The following is a 13,405-nucleotide window of genomic DNA, read 5'->3' as shown; positions in this document are numbered from 1 at the left end:
CCCATTCAAAAGAACGGGGATCCCCATTTCATGACCAGTGTAGGCTATACAATACTCTCTGTTACAGCATATATGATTGGGGTGTTGGTGTAACATGGGGAAAAGACATTCACATCACACACTGTGAACACAGGAAAAAATGAAATCACATTTTTGCTAACACCCATCTCTTCCCTACACAGGGGGCAGACAGCGAGACTACACTCTTAAAAGGATCTGGCTCTTTGGGGAGGGTCATAAGTGCAGACATTGGCCACAGTTACATAGGTGACTACGCTTAAATAGGTCCAGGCTACAAGGAAAAATAATTAAAATGGCAGTCCTTTAGAGTGCTTAAAAATCAAAGAGAAATAAAAAAGACAAAGCACCAAACAAAACATAACAATGTCTTCACATTTTTAAGTATATGATAATATTGGGATTTTGTGTGTGCCAACTTATCCAGTATATCCAAAATCGGTTTTAAAAAATACATCTACAAAATCTTCAGGACAAACCTGTTTACTGGCAGAGATTTGAACAACCACTTTATACAAATGATCTGAGAACCACCAGCGCTGAACATGAATGTGATAACTCTTGGCTCATCTTAGCCTATTCAAGTATACTGAGAGTACACTGATCCCCCCCCCCCCCCCCCCCCCCAACAGAACATTATCCTTTGTTACCACATTATCCACTTCACACTCTAGTACATCAGTACAGCAGTTGGGCCACACAACTGCTTGGGACAAAACTGTGGAGAAAATATTTTTTGCAAAGAGGTGTAAATAAAATAATTATTCCAAAAGCACTCAGGGATTTCCCATCAGTCTGCCTAATAACGTAATACACCAAATCATCATTGGCTACTGTCCCTTTGAAGCAACAAGCAAAGCGGAGAGGAGCAGTTTTTTTCGAAAGGCGAAAGAAAGCTGTGGATGCATAAACTACATTATTTAAGGACCATATTTATTGCACACATATAAAACATGGGGTTATCAATGCCAAAAGGCAACGGATCTAGTAGCAGCCTCACATCTTCCTGTCTACAATGAACTGGATTGGTACTCGTCTTAAAAAAATAAAGTGATCTAAAATGCTATAATTAATATCTAGACATATGAGTGTGTGTGACATGATGACATATTAAGGGACATAGCAGCCTTTATGGAATAGCATGCAGGAAATGAGAAGACATGCAACCTGGATGAAGAAAGTGAAAAAATCCAATGTTTCATCTGAAATACCACTGAAAAGAGGGCGTGGAGGCAAAGTCAGTGGAAAACAATATACTAATAACAGCCCACAGCACTCTCCTCTCTCATTATGAAGAAGCGCTGAAGAGGTATTTAACTTTCTGCAAAAGCAGACCCCCCCCCCCTATTCATTGACAATCAAAGCACAAAACAAAGAAATCCACACAAAAAAACAACATACATTGCATATTTCACCAGACTAAAGCGGATTGTACAAGGAACAAGGAAGAAACAAACAAAAAAACACCACAATAGAGCTGTATGCACAGACGCAAAATACTAGAATTTCTTGCAAATGAAAAGTCAAACTCTAACAGGTTTTAGCTGAAGATGCTGCGCTCAATTTTTGATACTGTGACCTTTTTAAACGCGGGCACAGGTAGGTCCACAAATTAGGATATATGATTTCTTCAGCTTTTCTTCATTAAAATCACTATTCGTCTGGTTTTACTTTCTGTCCTTGAATATTTGCAGTCATGTGGGGGGGGGGGGGCATTGACATTGCCACAGGCCACATTGTGTCACACCGACAATATCTGACACCTTATGGGTAAAGAAATGTGTGGGCTAGCAGACCCATCATCCAGCGGATGACTGCACCATGCAGAGTGCTGCCCTTAAGAGTTAGAACAGAACCCATCTTGGTAGTTCCATACATGTATGTTATACTGAAAGTCTGGTACTAGACACAGATTAAGAAATGGAAACTGTATGGTCAGAGAGCCCTTGACTGAGCCCTCTACATAATCTAGAGCTAAAAAAGACGTACATAAAATGTCCTATAGTGAATGCCACAATGTGACACACACACACACACACACACACACACACACACACACACGAGAAGGCAACAACCTATAGCAGCCAAGATTTAGAGTAAGAAAGGACCGAAGTAAAAGAAAAAAAAAGAGAAATTGCAGTGGTCATCTAGGATTAGGGTTTTAGATTGTGGCATCAGGCAAACACATCTAGAAAAAGTTTCCATGGAGCGAAACCAGGGGGTGGTGGTTAAGGGGTGAAAGTGCTAAGGTTTTCCTCTTAGATGTGCTTGGGTTGTCTACACACACACATTTACAGGTTCTATTAGGTTCTACGAGAGAATGTGCACATTGGGTCTCCGTGCTGGGACCGGGGGTTGGGGAGTTCTGGTGGCGATTCCCCTCATTCGCAGTCATCATTGACTGATGTGTACTTTAGCATGGATTCACAAAAGTGTGTGCTTTGTGGAGACAGATCTTTCTGTACCAACACACAATAGTCAAACTAAATGGACCACAGCAGCACAACCAACAATTGTCTCTGTTGGTTGATGGTAAGCTACTGCCAGTTTCAGAAGAAAATATCTCCATTCTGCGGTGAACTGAGACAATGAACAGCCATGTTTGTCTGACTCCATGACCCAGCTCTTAGTAACAGCACTGGCACTGTAAAGTTTATCATACCATTGGTAATGTCCAAGCAGTTTAACACACATCTGTGAGATGACTACAAATGGGTACTTCAATCATGATTGGGCCTTCCATCCTTTTATATTACAAATACCTAGTCCTCCAGGCCTTCACGAGAGAAGTAGTCCTCCAGCTCACTGAGCCTCTCGATCAGCATGACGTCAAGGTCAGTGTCGTCCCCTCGTCCTCTTCGGGCCCTCCCCTTAATGCGGATAAGCCCCACGTTGGGCCTAGCCTTGCGCTTCCGTGGTAATGTGAAATCCGGAAAGTCCAGTACGCGCTTGCGTTTCTGATGGCCAATGCACACCAGGGCGCCATTCTTCTCTTTAGGCTCCTCAAAGATCGTCTCGAGACTCCTGAGAGACAGAGCAGAATACAAATCACTCCAAGTCTCCTTATTACTGTAGATAATCTACATACCCTGTTGTCTGTATAGATTATCTATTTTAGCAGATTTACATGCTTTTATCCAAAGCAGCCTACAGTTCAGGTAAGGTTTATACTTATCTCGATGTGTTTAGACCCACGACCTTGACAATGTGAGTACCCTAGTTTACCATTTGATATCCAGGGACACTGCAACTATATGCAAATACAGTGGCTTGCCCCCGAAACACTAGAATTAGCATACATATATTTTCCCAATCAGTATTTGATATCGGAGACATATTGCATTAGTATATTTCTAAAAGCAATATGTTTAAACTGATATATAGTACTTGCATAGGATTTCTCCGGTCCTGTGCTTTTGAATTGCAGATTAGGGCAGATGATTATTCAAAAGTGATACACAGGTGCCACTTATTTGACCATCACAATGAGGCACTACCTGTGAGTGGTTAAAGTACAGATCTCCTTCTGGATATATTAAATCACTGTTATCGAGGGTCATCAGGCAGACTGTTAAATAGCATAGGAAATGAAGACTAAATAAACAATGTGATTCAAATGCTTAAAGGGAAACTGGGATTTTTTTCAAAAATTAAAAAAAAATTTACATCCATACTGAGAACTATTAACGATTGAAATCGGTCCAGCTTTGATAAGAATGCTAAAACTGGCAATTGCATAATGGCTATACAATGGAATCCCATGAGGCAAGCCAGCATGTCAAAGTAAACTGCTTGTTTTCACTACTGACAAGCTTGCAAATGTTATTATAAGGGTCTGACAACATGGAAAGGATCCCTACAGAGATACTCTTCTGGTCTCTGATGTAGCACCCCATTCAGTGCCTGTAGTTGACTGGTCTAACGTGTAGTGATGGAGTGTGGACTCAAAGGAGAGCGCTTCTCTTCAATAATCGACTACAGGCACTGAGCGGGGTGTTATGTCAGAGACCGGAAGATCGAGACACCCAGATGCTTTGTAGAGAAGCCTGTCCACCAAACCAAGCATCTGAGGCAAAATTCAGAGGCTGGAATTGGGGCACAGGTGTAGGATTCCACAATCTTAATAGCTATTCATAAAACTAGACTAAACTAGTCTATTGGAGGGTGGAGAAAAGGCATTGTTGTATAAAATTATTATCACATTAAAGCATGTCTGGAGGTTGCAAAAGGGTTTTTATGGCCATATGAGAACAAAACAGAGCTTTCTGGCCAATCATCAAAGTACTATATGTGGTGTAAAGCTAACACTGACAATGCCTCAAGAAAAAAAAAACATCCCAGTTGTTAAATATGGCAGTGCATAACATCATGATGTGGGGGATATTTCTCATCTGTAGAAACTGGGAAACTTTTTAGAATTGAAGGGATCCGTTGCAGTCTGTTTTAAAACTAAGGTTTGGGAGAGGGATTGACCTCCAAATCGATCAATTACTCAAGACACAAGGCTAAGGCAACACTGGAGTGGCTCAAAAACAGTCAAGTGAGTATTTCAGAACGGTTCTGTCAAAGCCCGGATCAAATTTCTACTGATAGCCTGTGGCACTACAGCCCATCATTTGGATGTTCTACCAAGAACAATGGGGGGGGGGGGGGGACGACGACACTGCAGAACAATGTGCAAAACTGGTCTCACTTCAAAAGGGGTTATTTACCATGTGTTGATTACTTATGCACACAGAATATTTTAGCTTTTAATGAATTACTTTTTTTATTATCATAGACAAATACATGTATTTAGCCTTAAGAAATATATGATGGTATAAGTGTCCCCAATGAAAAAATTGATTGGATCATGTGTAAGTATCTTTTGTAATGCATAAAATGGTGATGACTTCCAGTGGGGTTGAATACGTTTGTAAGCCACTGTATATAACACATACCCTACATAAGGAATCAACAACAACAAAATAAATAATAAAAAAAAAGCATGTTTCAATTCATATTTTGAGTTTGATCAAGACCCATGTTTTACCCCTGAGTAGAGATCCCAGACTGACCTGTTGGGAGTTGGTGATTTATAGTTCTTGTTTGTGTAGATCTCTTCCAGGCTGAATTCCTTCTTCTTCAATCTGATGGACAAAATGCATGATAACGACGACATGACAGTAGTTCAGACACAATCTTTTAGTAATTTAGACTAGGAATCAACAGGAACACTGGGGATCGTAAAGTCCTGGAATACCATGGAATTGTCCATAAATAATAATAAGAAAAGCCTCAACTGGAAACACACTGCTTTAGTTTCTCCATGGTCTGTTTGTATGTGTTCCCCAACTCTTTCGATCACCATGAATCCACGCATTAAATCTGGATACATGACATCCTCGAACAGTTTCAGCTTCTGTTTCATGGTGCCAAAGCACTGAGGGAGGGTAGGGAGGGTGTGAGGAAAGGGCTCACCTCTTTGGTTTGGGAAGCCCCATAGGGGTGAGGTTGTTGTCCGGTTTGGGAACAGTCTTGCGGATGCGGATCTGGGAGACCCTCTTAGACCGCTGACCTGGCTGAGCCTGAACATTCCCGTCATACAACCCCGCCTCCAAGCAAAAACAACGCATCAAAATTATGGTTATGCCACTCACTTGTGTCACCTTGTTGAACATGTCCCTTTTTTAATAGACACATGGTGCACACGTGGTGCTGACTGTACTGAAACATGTGAAAACTAAAACATCTGAATGTTCCCCTACCATATACATTTACAACTGTTCATTTCTTTCTGATGAAAGACTAATACAAAAGGTGTAGAAAGTTCAATGCCTGTACAGTACTATGAAGGAACAGAAGTGTCCATGCAGCCAAGAAACTGAGCCCATGATACTGGCATTGCTAACAGCCCACATAAACACCACACATTACTACTGACATCCCCATCTTGTGGATGCTAACCGTATTCTTTCCCAGACTTGGCATAGCTACCATTCATAATTCACCAGCTCCATAAGCATCCAATTCAACTGTATTTCTAAAGCACTGATAACAGTTAAAATAGTCTCTAAGCACAGAGCCTAGAGAGCCCAGAGCCTGAACCCCGTAGAGCAAGCAATATGGTGACTGGGGCAAGGACAAAATCCCTTTTAAAACAGGAAGAAAGCATGCATGTGACTGCAAGTCACCCACCTCTCTGGATGCCCCGCGGTTGTGCAGGCCTGGGTACTTGACATTGGCACTGACTTTGGCAAAGTTGGGGACAGGCTCGGCGGGCGAGCCGTCCAGACGGTGGGCCTTGGGGCTGGGAGAGTGGCGCGGTGGGATATCCAGGCTCCGCTCAGGAGTGAGCCTGGTTTTGTTACGCCGCGGGGACGCAGACGAACCAGACCTTCTATCCAGGAGATAAAAGCAGAGAGGAACAATGAGGATGTGACCCAACACCACGCGTTCATTCACATCATATTCATCCAAACACATTGTAAAGAATGTTGCCAAATGCATTGACAAGAATAATAATGGAGTTAGAAATACACTTGTTTGCCAGTATAAGGTTTTCAGAGACAATTTGTCGTCACTGACATCGATTGCGGCCAATCACTCTCACTGAGATTGACAGCAGGCTAAACTGCATTTCTTCAAGCACTTCTCTGCCTTGACAGCAGAGCACATTCAGGATTAGTTTGGGAGTGTGAAGACTTGTGTGCTGATGGAAATCCCTGGTTGACTGGTCAATCTATTACCACTGATTTTGCTCGCATCACTGTTTGGACTGATTTAGTCCATACAGGACAAGCTTCTTGAACCTATTAATAGTGTTTCAATTCAATTTTCTTATTCTTTCTCTTAACTGACCAATTTTGATATGTACTAAAAATACTGAATAGATTCAGACTACAGTACATATTGCTATCAAGATATGTGCATATACTACACCATATCAATAGTGGAAATGTGAGTATTTTATCTCCATTCTAGTGCTAAGGCAGGGAGGGACCCAGAGATTTGCATCAGATTACTGTGCGGCTGGGAGGTTTGCCCACCGTGCTGTGGCTCTCGTCCTGCGGGGAGAAGTAGCCTCTTGACAGGGTCGATGTGCATAGCTAGCAATGCAAAAAGAGGATCAGCAGGACAGAAAATGACTTCCTGTGACACAACAGTAATGAATGAGTAGCCATCGTAGCCATCATTATTATAATATAATTACTGTTAAGCATCAGCCTCTGAATAGATGTTTATACTTATATAAAAGAAGAAATACTAGAATTAACTTATTTTACTTTAACTTATTTAAAAGAATTCTGATTCTGATTCTGATAACTAGCATAAACAAATCCAAAAAATAACTTCATATACTTGGGTACTGAAATATATACTTCATAATAAAAATGGCTTTTGCCCAAAAATATGCATTTGCCTTTTTGGAGGGAGGTAGGGATACAGAATCTCACCTGTGGTCATTGCCAAGACCAGGCGGGGCAGTGTAGTCAGCGAGTGGTCTAATGGGAGGGTACTTGTCCCGGTGGAGGGCAATGCGGCTGACGATGGTGGTAACAGCGGCTGGTGAGAGCTGCATGAAGGCGGAGAGGCGCCTGTGCTTGAGCCAGAGGCGGAAGCGTCCCGGCGACGAGATGGCCAGCACCGTCTGGATGCCCGCCTTGGAGAAACCCCCCTGGTTCAGCAGGGATGCAGGCGACTGGGCGGCCACACGGAAGAGCTGCGACAGGCTCGGCTGGTGGCACGCATTTCCGCCCCCGAGGAGTTGGTTGAAGGAGGTGGTGCTCCGGCAGAGCGTGCCGACTGCGCTGGGCTTCAGGCTCGTGCCCGTGAGGGTGGTTGCCAGCGGCGGCGAGAGGGTCTCGCAGAGGCTCATGAGGGGCTGCAGCTGACTGAGCGGATCTGAGGTGTGATCGGAGAGCCCGATCCTCTTGAGCAGGGAACGCCGGCGCGAAGGCGGCTCCTTGTCCCAGTGGTTCTTCAGCTTGGAGCCCAGGGAGCGTTGCGTGCCGCCCAACCTGCAGGACCTGCCCTGACCGCCGACTGAGACGAGAGTCTCGTCGGAGGGCCAGTCGCCGGCCACCAGTCGGCTGGCAGTGTCTGATAACTGGTGCAAAACGGACTGGCCTTCCCCGGGCCTGGACTTAATGCCAAGAAACAGGGGCTTCGAGGAGCCGTTTTTGGGTGTGGACAGTTTAGAGTGGGCGTGCACAACACTGGTAGAGTGAAATGGCAACAGGGTCTGTTTCGTACCTCTGCTCCCGAGCTTAGTATCCACACACATAGAGACTGAGTGAGTATTTAAAGTGCGCTGGGGGCACGGGGCAAGACCAGGCCCTGCCACCCCTCTATTAGGGGATTTTAGTTCAATACAAGATACTGTTGGTGATTTAGGGTTGTCAGTATTTAGTGCTGAGGACAGCGAGTCAGCAGCAGCATCATCATCATCAACCACCTGCTTGTGCTGTGGGAGGGTGCCTGAGCTCTGCGTTCTGCCTGTGGAGCTGTCGAGACGAGGGTGACCATCCAATCTCCCACTGACGCCACCCTCGGGCTTCAAGGCTCCTTTCTGCCGAATGGATGAGTTGTGTGGGGGAGATGAAGTGGCAGTGGTGTCAAGCAAACTGGCACATGGCGCCTTCTCAGTCTTTCTCTGTCTCTTTTTACGTTCTGGTTTCTGAACCTCCGTTGTGTCACAGTGGGACTTGGGGCTAAGCACTGACGCAGGCTTGGCTGATCCAGAGCCAAGGGATGGTTGGGCTTTCGTTGGCCCAAACGATAGCGCATGTCTGGGTCCGCTTTCCCCAATGACTGTGATGGAATGCACTGATGTAGGGGGTTCTCCTATCGGGCTCAGTTTAATAGGTTGCGAGACCGCACAGAGAAGACCCTCCCTCCTGTCCAACCTCCTCTCGTCTCCCATCTTTTCCACGGGAATTTGGACACTGATGGAAGGCACCTGAAGTGGTGTGATGGCATGTAAACTAAGAGAATCCGCACTGGACTGCTTGACGCTCTTCTCGGGTGCTTTGCTCTGAGTGCCGTCCGATGCTTGCCGCGTTAGCAACAAGGAGGACGGAGGTCCCCAGCTAGTGCTGCTGTCAGTGCTGGCCAGAACAGTGTCCACCAACAGGCTCAGGGCATTCTGCCCGTTCTCTACCTCTAGCTCTGTGTCAGCATCTTCAAAGTCAGATACTGGAGAATAGTTACCCTGTAAGCACCGCTCTGGTTGGCCCCCTAGAGCACATGAGCCTCCCAGAGAGGATACTCCGAGAGAAGGTGCCGTCGACCCCGTCCCTAGGCTACAGAAGCAGTCTTTACTTAAGCTGAGCACACTTGGTGGTTGTCTCCTTTGGACAGGACTGAGGCTGGTGGGAGACAAGATGGCCGCTTTCCATGAACACACCGGCTCTGGAGTCTTTTCAGTCTTTTCCGGTGAAGGCACCTGACAAACAGGATGTGGCCTCTGAGGAAAGCACCTGGTGATTGTTGGGTCCTCTTCCTTCACCACGGGCTGATATCTTCCTGCAATACACATAAAAAAAAAAAGTGATCTCCATTACTTTCCAGTCATCACAATCAGTTGAAATGAATGTTGGTGCTACTTGAATGCATCTACCAATCTGGAACAGCTCCCATTACTACGTAGTATTCTTTCAATGGGAAGCCATCCAGGCAATTCGTTTCAAAATTAAAATACATTTTGACTTTTCTCTAAATCAGTCAAGAAAAAAAAAGCTCTTGTCTTACTTGTAAGTGACAAACATTTAACTCTAACTAAATCAGATACAGCTATAAGGCTATATAAACTCCTCAAAAAAAGTTCAGAAACGTTATTTCGGTCGATTATTCCTCCCCTTTAATAATACGAATTGGTATTGTATTTTATATCGTTGGAAAGCCTCATTAGTCACCTTTACAACGAGGTACAGCTTGTAAGGATCGTGCATTCGTGGAATGAGCAACACAGCTAACCGTGTGGGTAGCGGCCCACAAAAATGTGCCAAAATCCCCTGCAATATTCTCCTGTTGGTATTCACTCTCGTGCCAGAGTGACCAATGCAACCATGTTGGCTGACTTGCGACAAATCCTGGTTGAGGAATGGGATGCCATCCCACAGCAGCGTGTGACCAGGCTGGTGACCAGCATGAGGAGGAGGTGCCAAGCTGTTGTGGCTGCGTATGGATCTTCCACACGCTACTGAGGTCCCTGACAGTGTAAAATGAATAAAGTGTAAAAATGGCCAATATGTGTTGTTTTTTCCTTATTACTGTGGGAGAGTGCAATCATCCAATCCACCAAGCAACTCAAAACGAGAGTAAGGGGGGGCACGGTGGCGCAAGCCGATAAGTCCCCCCACTTACGGGCTTCATTGCCCGCGGGGACACAGGTTGAAGTCTGGCCTGATGTCATTTCCCAATCCTCTCCCCACCTCATCTCCGTCCTGTTCCTGTCATAACTTCACTGTCCTCTCAAAATAAAGGCATAAAAAGCCCAAAAATAAATCTTAAAAAAAAAAGTGAATACCAACAGGAGAATATTGCAGGGGATTTTGGCACATTTTATTGGGCCGCTACCCACACGGTTAGCTGTGTTGCTCGTTCCACGAATGTACAATCCTTACAAGTTGTACCTCATTGTAAAGGTGACTAATCAGGCTTTCCAAACGATATAAAATACAATACCAATTGGTATTATTAAAGGGGAGGAATAATCGACCGAAATAACGTTTCCAAACTTTTTTTGAGGAGTTTATATTTTGTCTGGCTAAACTACCTCCCTTGAAGAAAAGCACCTCACCATGTCTGGGTGATGGGGACAGGTTCATCGCAGGAGGACTGAGTGGGGAGGTGGAGCCTAGGCCTCTCCCTAGCTGTCCCATCCTACTGTGAAGCAGTTTCAGGCTGCTTCCGTGTGAGCTGCTCTGCTCACACAGCTGGTCCATCCGGTGCTCCAGGACCTCTAGACGTTGGCTCAGGGAGCCCAGTGCGCCTGACAGCAGGCTCTTCATCTCGGTCTGATGGGCCGTCAGGAACCGCTCTAGGGCACCTAGATGCTCCCCGGCGGAGGCTATGTGGGGTGCTGGGGGGCACGCGAGAGAGGGGTTCCAAACAGGCGGACCTCGCGGCGTTCCCTCTGCGTCACACATAATGAAGACAGAGGATGGATTTTTAAAAATGTATTGAATGCTGTTATTTGAAAACGTGGTGCCATTTGTCATTTCACCATGCTAGACTGAAAAGGTCTCGCAGGTAATTCACGTGACAATTTAAAACTCCACCATGTATTTAATATAGGCAACGCATAACTTAGATCGAATGGGATAGAAAAGAGCCCTTCTATTACCTTCTTCAGTAAAACTGGCCTGCGGCCTACTTTTGCTGACCTGTCTGTACGTGACAAAAACCTGTAAGAAACAACATTAAACATGACAACACTGTGATAATGAAAAAGCTATCCTGCACAGATCATATTTTCTTCACTCTCCACTCTTTACCTTGGACTCTCTTTCGGTTTGTCTCCCCAGAGGTGTGCTGCCATCTCCACTGCTAGCGCTCACACAGGCGCCCTTTCCACCGTGGCTCACCTCCGGGGCACAGTGCTTCTTCTGAGAGAACATGGCTTGGCCCTGCCCTCCCTCTACCTGCAGGCAGGGCTTAGACTCCAGGTTCCAGTGCAACTCGGCTGCTTTGGCTTTCCCCTCCATGCCGGTTTCCCTGCGGGCAGCGGCCAACCGGTTCTGGTAGAGGGGAGGGCCCGCGGGACACGGGCCTGAGGTGGACACAGGGCCCTGCTGAGGGGTCCTGGGGTCAGTGGACAGCATCATATCCACCGACTGCTGCGAGGATGAGAGATAGGACTCAATACAAAACTCAATCAAAACGGACCTGAAGGAAAAAACAAGGAACTGGCAGAGGAGCTGCGATAGGCCAGCTTACCTTATAAAATGATGTCCCTTTCTACATATCCTTGACCTCTGCAATTGTTTGTTACATTAGGGAAGGCTTAGATGCAACAGACCGTCATATAATCCACAATTCAAAGCTGCCGACGTGCGATCAACTTGAACCAACCACACATAACCCTATCTAGACAAATACCCATAAGCAGATCCATTAAACTCGATCACTATTCTGACACTATATGTCTACGACACCATCACTGTTAAGAAACATCGGATTAAATCATTAAAATACAGTTTTCCACGTGCGTATGCCTGCCAACTATTTTGTATTACATGGCAAGGACTGCGCTTTAACGCAAATAGGAAAAACTGTAAATACCGCAGCCTGTTTAGAGAACCATCAACGCCACCTTACTAGCCTAATACGGTGGAATAACATTGCTTGCCTAAATATTGTGTCGTGTGTTGGTCTGAGTCGGGGCGTAGAAGGCCACTACACATAGCTTGTCGGGAACTTAGCGTTCTTTCGCCAGTAATTCAAATGAAAATATGATAGCTTACCTTGAACACGCAGTCCCGTCCACCGCTGTTACCACAACAGCGAGCTGGATACGGGAATTGCGGTATATGTTCAAAGTATAATTTCCTGCAACTCCATCCCGATGTCCCGTTTGAAGAGAGAAATTCTACCTACAAGCTTACTGCAGTTGCTTCCGGCGCACCGACACCATCCATGACCCAGATTGAAAAGGAGTTGGAACATGAAAACAGTTAAACTTATTAAATCTGATTTATAAACCAAGGCAATAGAAGTCACATTTGGCAAAACAGTGTTTTAAAAAAAACGACTTGGGCAGCCAAGTTGATAATGCTTCACAGCAAACAAACTAGCTAGCTTAGTAACGAGAAGTATTGTGCCCTGCATCTGCTTCCGTTCGGTATAGCAGGGGAGTGACTGATCTTGCCATTGGCCGCACAGACGGTACACTACTGTTCCATTGGTGAATGGCACAGTTACGTGCTGCATTATGGGATATCTAACGATACATTGAAGCATGAATGCAACCTACAATGTAGCCCAGAGTGGATTGGGCTTACGTGTGCAATGTTGATTGAAGCTTGGACACAAAAGTAGCCATATGTCCCTTTTCGCACACTCACCTTCAACATGCATACGCTGTGTTAACAGAGTGCCTGTCCTTTGTGAATCATGCCATCCAAATACCCCACATTCTAAGCCGTATTTATGTTACGGATTTTCTTTCATGATAAGCCAGAGGTGTATGGGTATTCTGAGATAGTCTATACAGCATATGGTTCAAAGAGCAATACTATTGAATGTGATAGCCTATTTGTATTGTGAATTGATCTAAGATGGGGGTTTTGGTCCTGTCCCCTGCTTTGTCTAAATCTTCTATTGTTAACTCTGCTGCCCTCTCTTGGCAGTCTGTTGTAAAGCTAAGCGCTCATACGCTTGTGCCCACCTAATTTCGCTAGTC

The 13,405-nt window shown here is 45.2% G+C and overlaps 1 protein-coding gene across 2 annotated transcripts; it reads right to left on the bottom strand.

Annotated features, from left to right (window-relative positions):
- Nucleotides 1–1,725: 1,725 nt before the first annotated feature.
- On the bottom strand, nucleotides 1,726–12,953 carry wu:fi75a02. Of its 2 annotated transcripts, none has more exons than XM_042704464.1 (10): nucleotides 12,468–12,953; nucleotides 11,499–11,837; nucleotides 11,348–11,408; nucleotides 10,802–11,137; nucleotides 7,455–9,525; nucleotides 7,047–7,106; nucleotides 6,196–6,397; nucleotides 5,479–5,612; nucleotides 5,076–5,147; nucleotides 1,726–3,042 (listed from the first exon to the last, which is right to left on the bottom strand). In XM_042704464.1, exons 2-10 carry the CDS (start codon nucleotides 11,826–11,828, stop codon nucleotides 2,781–2,783), a joined length of 3,528 nt encoding a protein of 1,175 aa, XP_042560398.1. In that variant the 5' UTR covers nucleotides 11,829–11,837; nucleotides 12,468–12,953; the 3' UTR covers nucleotides 1,726–2,780. The 2 variants fall into 2 exon arrangements, with proteins under 2 accessions (XP_042560398.1, XP_042560397.1); XM_042704463.1 differs by having other exon boundaries at nucleotides 11,499–11,840; nucleotides 12,468–12,952.
- Nucleotides 12,954–13,405: the final 452 nt, after the last annotated feature.

This window comes from Clupea harengus, unplaced genomic scaffold (assembly GCF_900700415.2).
Source record: "Clupea harengus unplaced genomic scaffold, Ch_v2.0.2, whole genome shotgun sequence".
Taxonomy (NCBI): domain Eukaryota; kingdom Metazoa; phylum Chordata; class Actinopteri; order Clupeiformes; family Clupeidae; genus Clupea; species Clupea harengus.
The sequence above is the reverse complement of the archived record's forward strand: the minus strand, read 5'-3'. Positions and strand labels throughout refer to the sequence as shown.

Bases quoted from the DNA above. Each gene is read 5' to 3' on its own strand.
- wu:fi75a02 (XM_042704464.1), bottom strand. From the start codon at position 11,828: ATGATGCTGTCCACTGACCCCAGGACCCCTCAGCAGGGCCCTGTGTCC. The intron at 9,526-10,801 runs GTGAGGTGCTTT...TGTGTATTGCAG, and splicing joins GTCCCCATCACCCAGACATG to GAAGATATCAGCCCGTGGTG. The intron at 6,398-7,046 runs GTGGGCAAACCT...TCTCCTGGATAG, and splicing joins AGGACGAGAGCCACAGCACG to AAGGTCTGGTTCGTCTGCGT.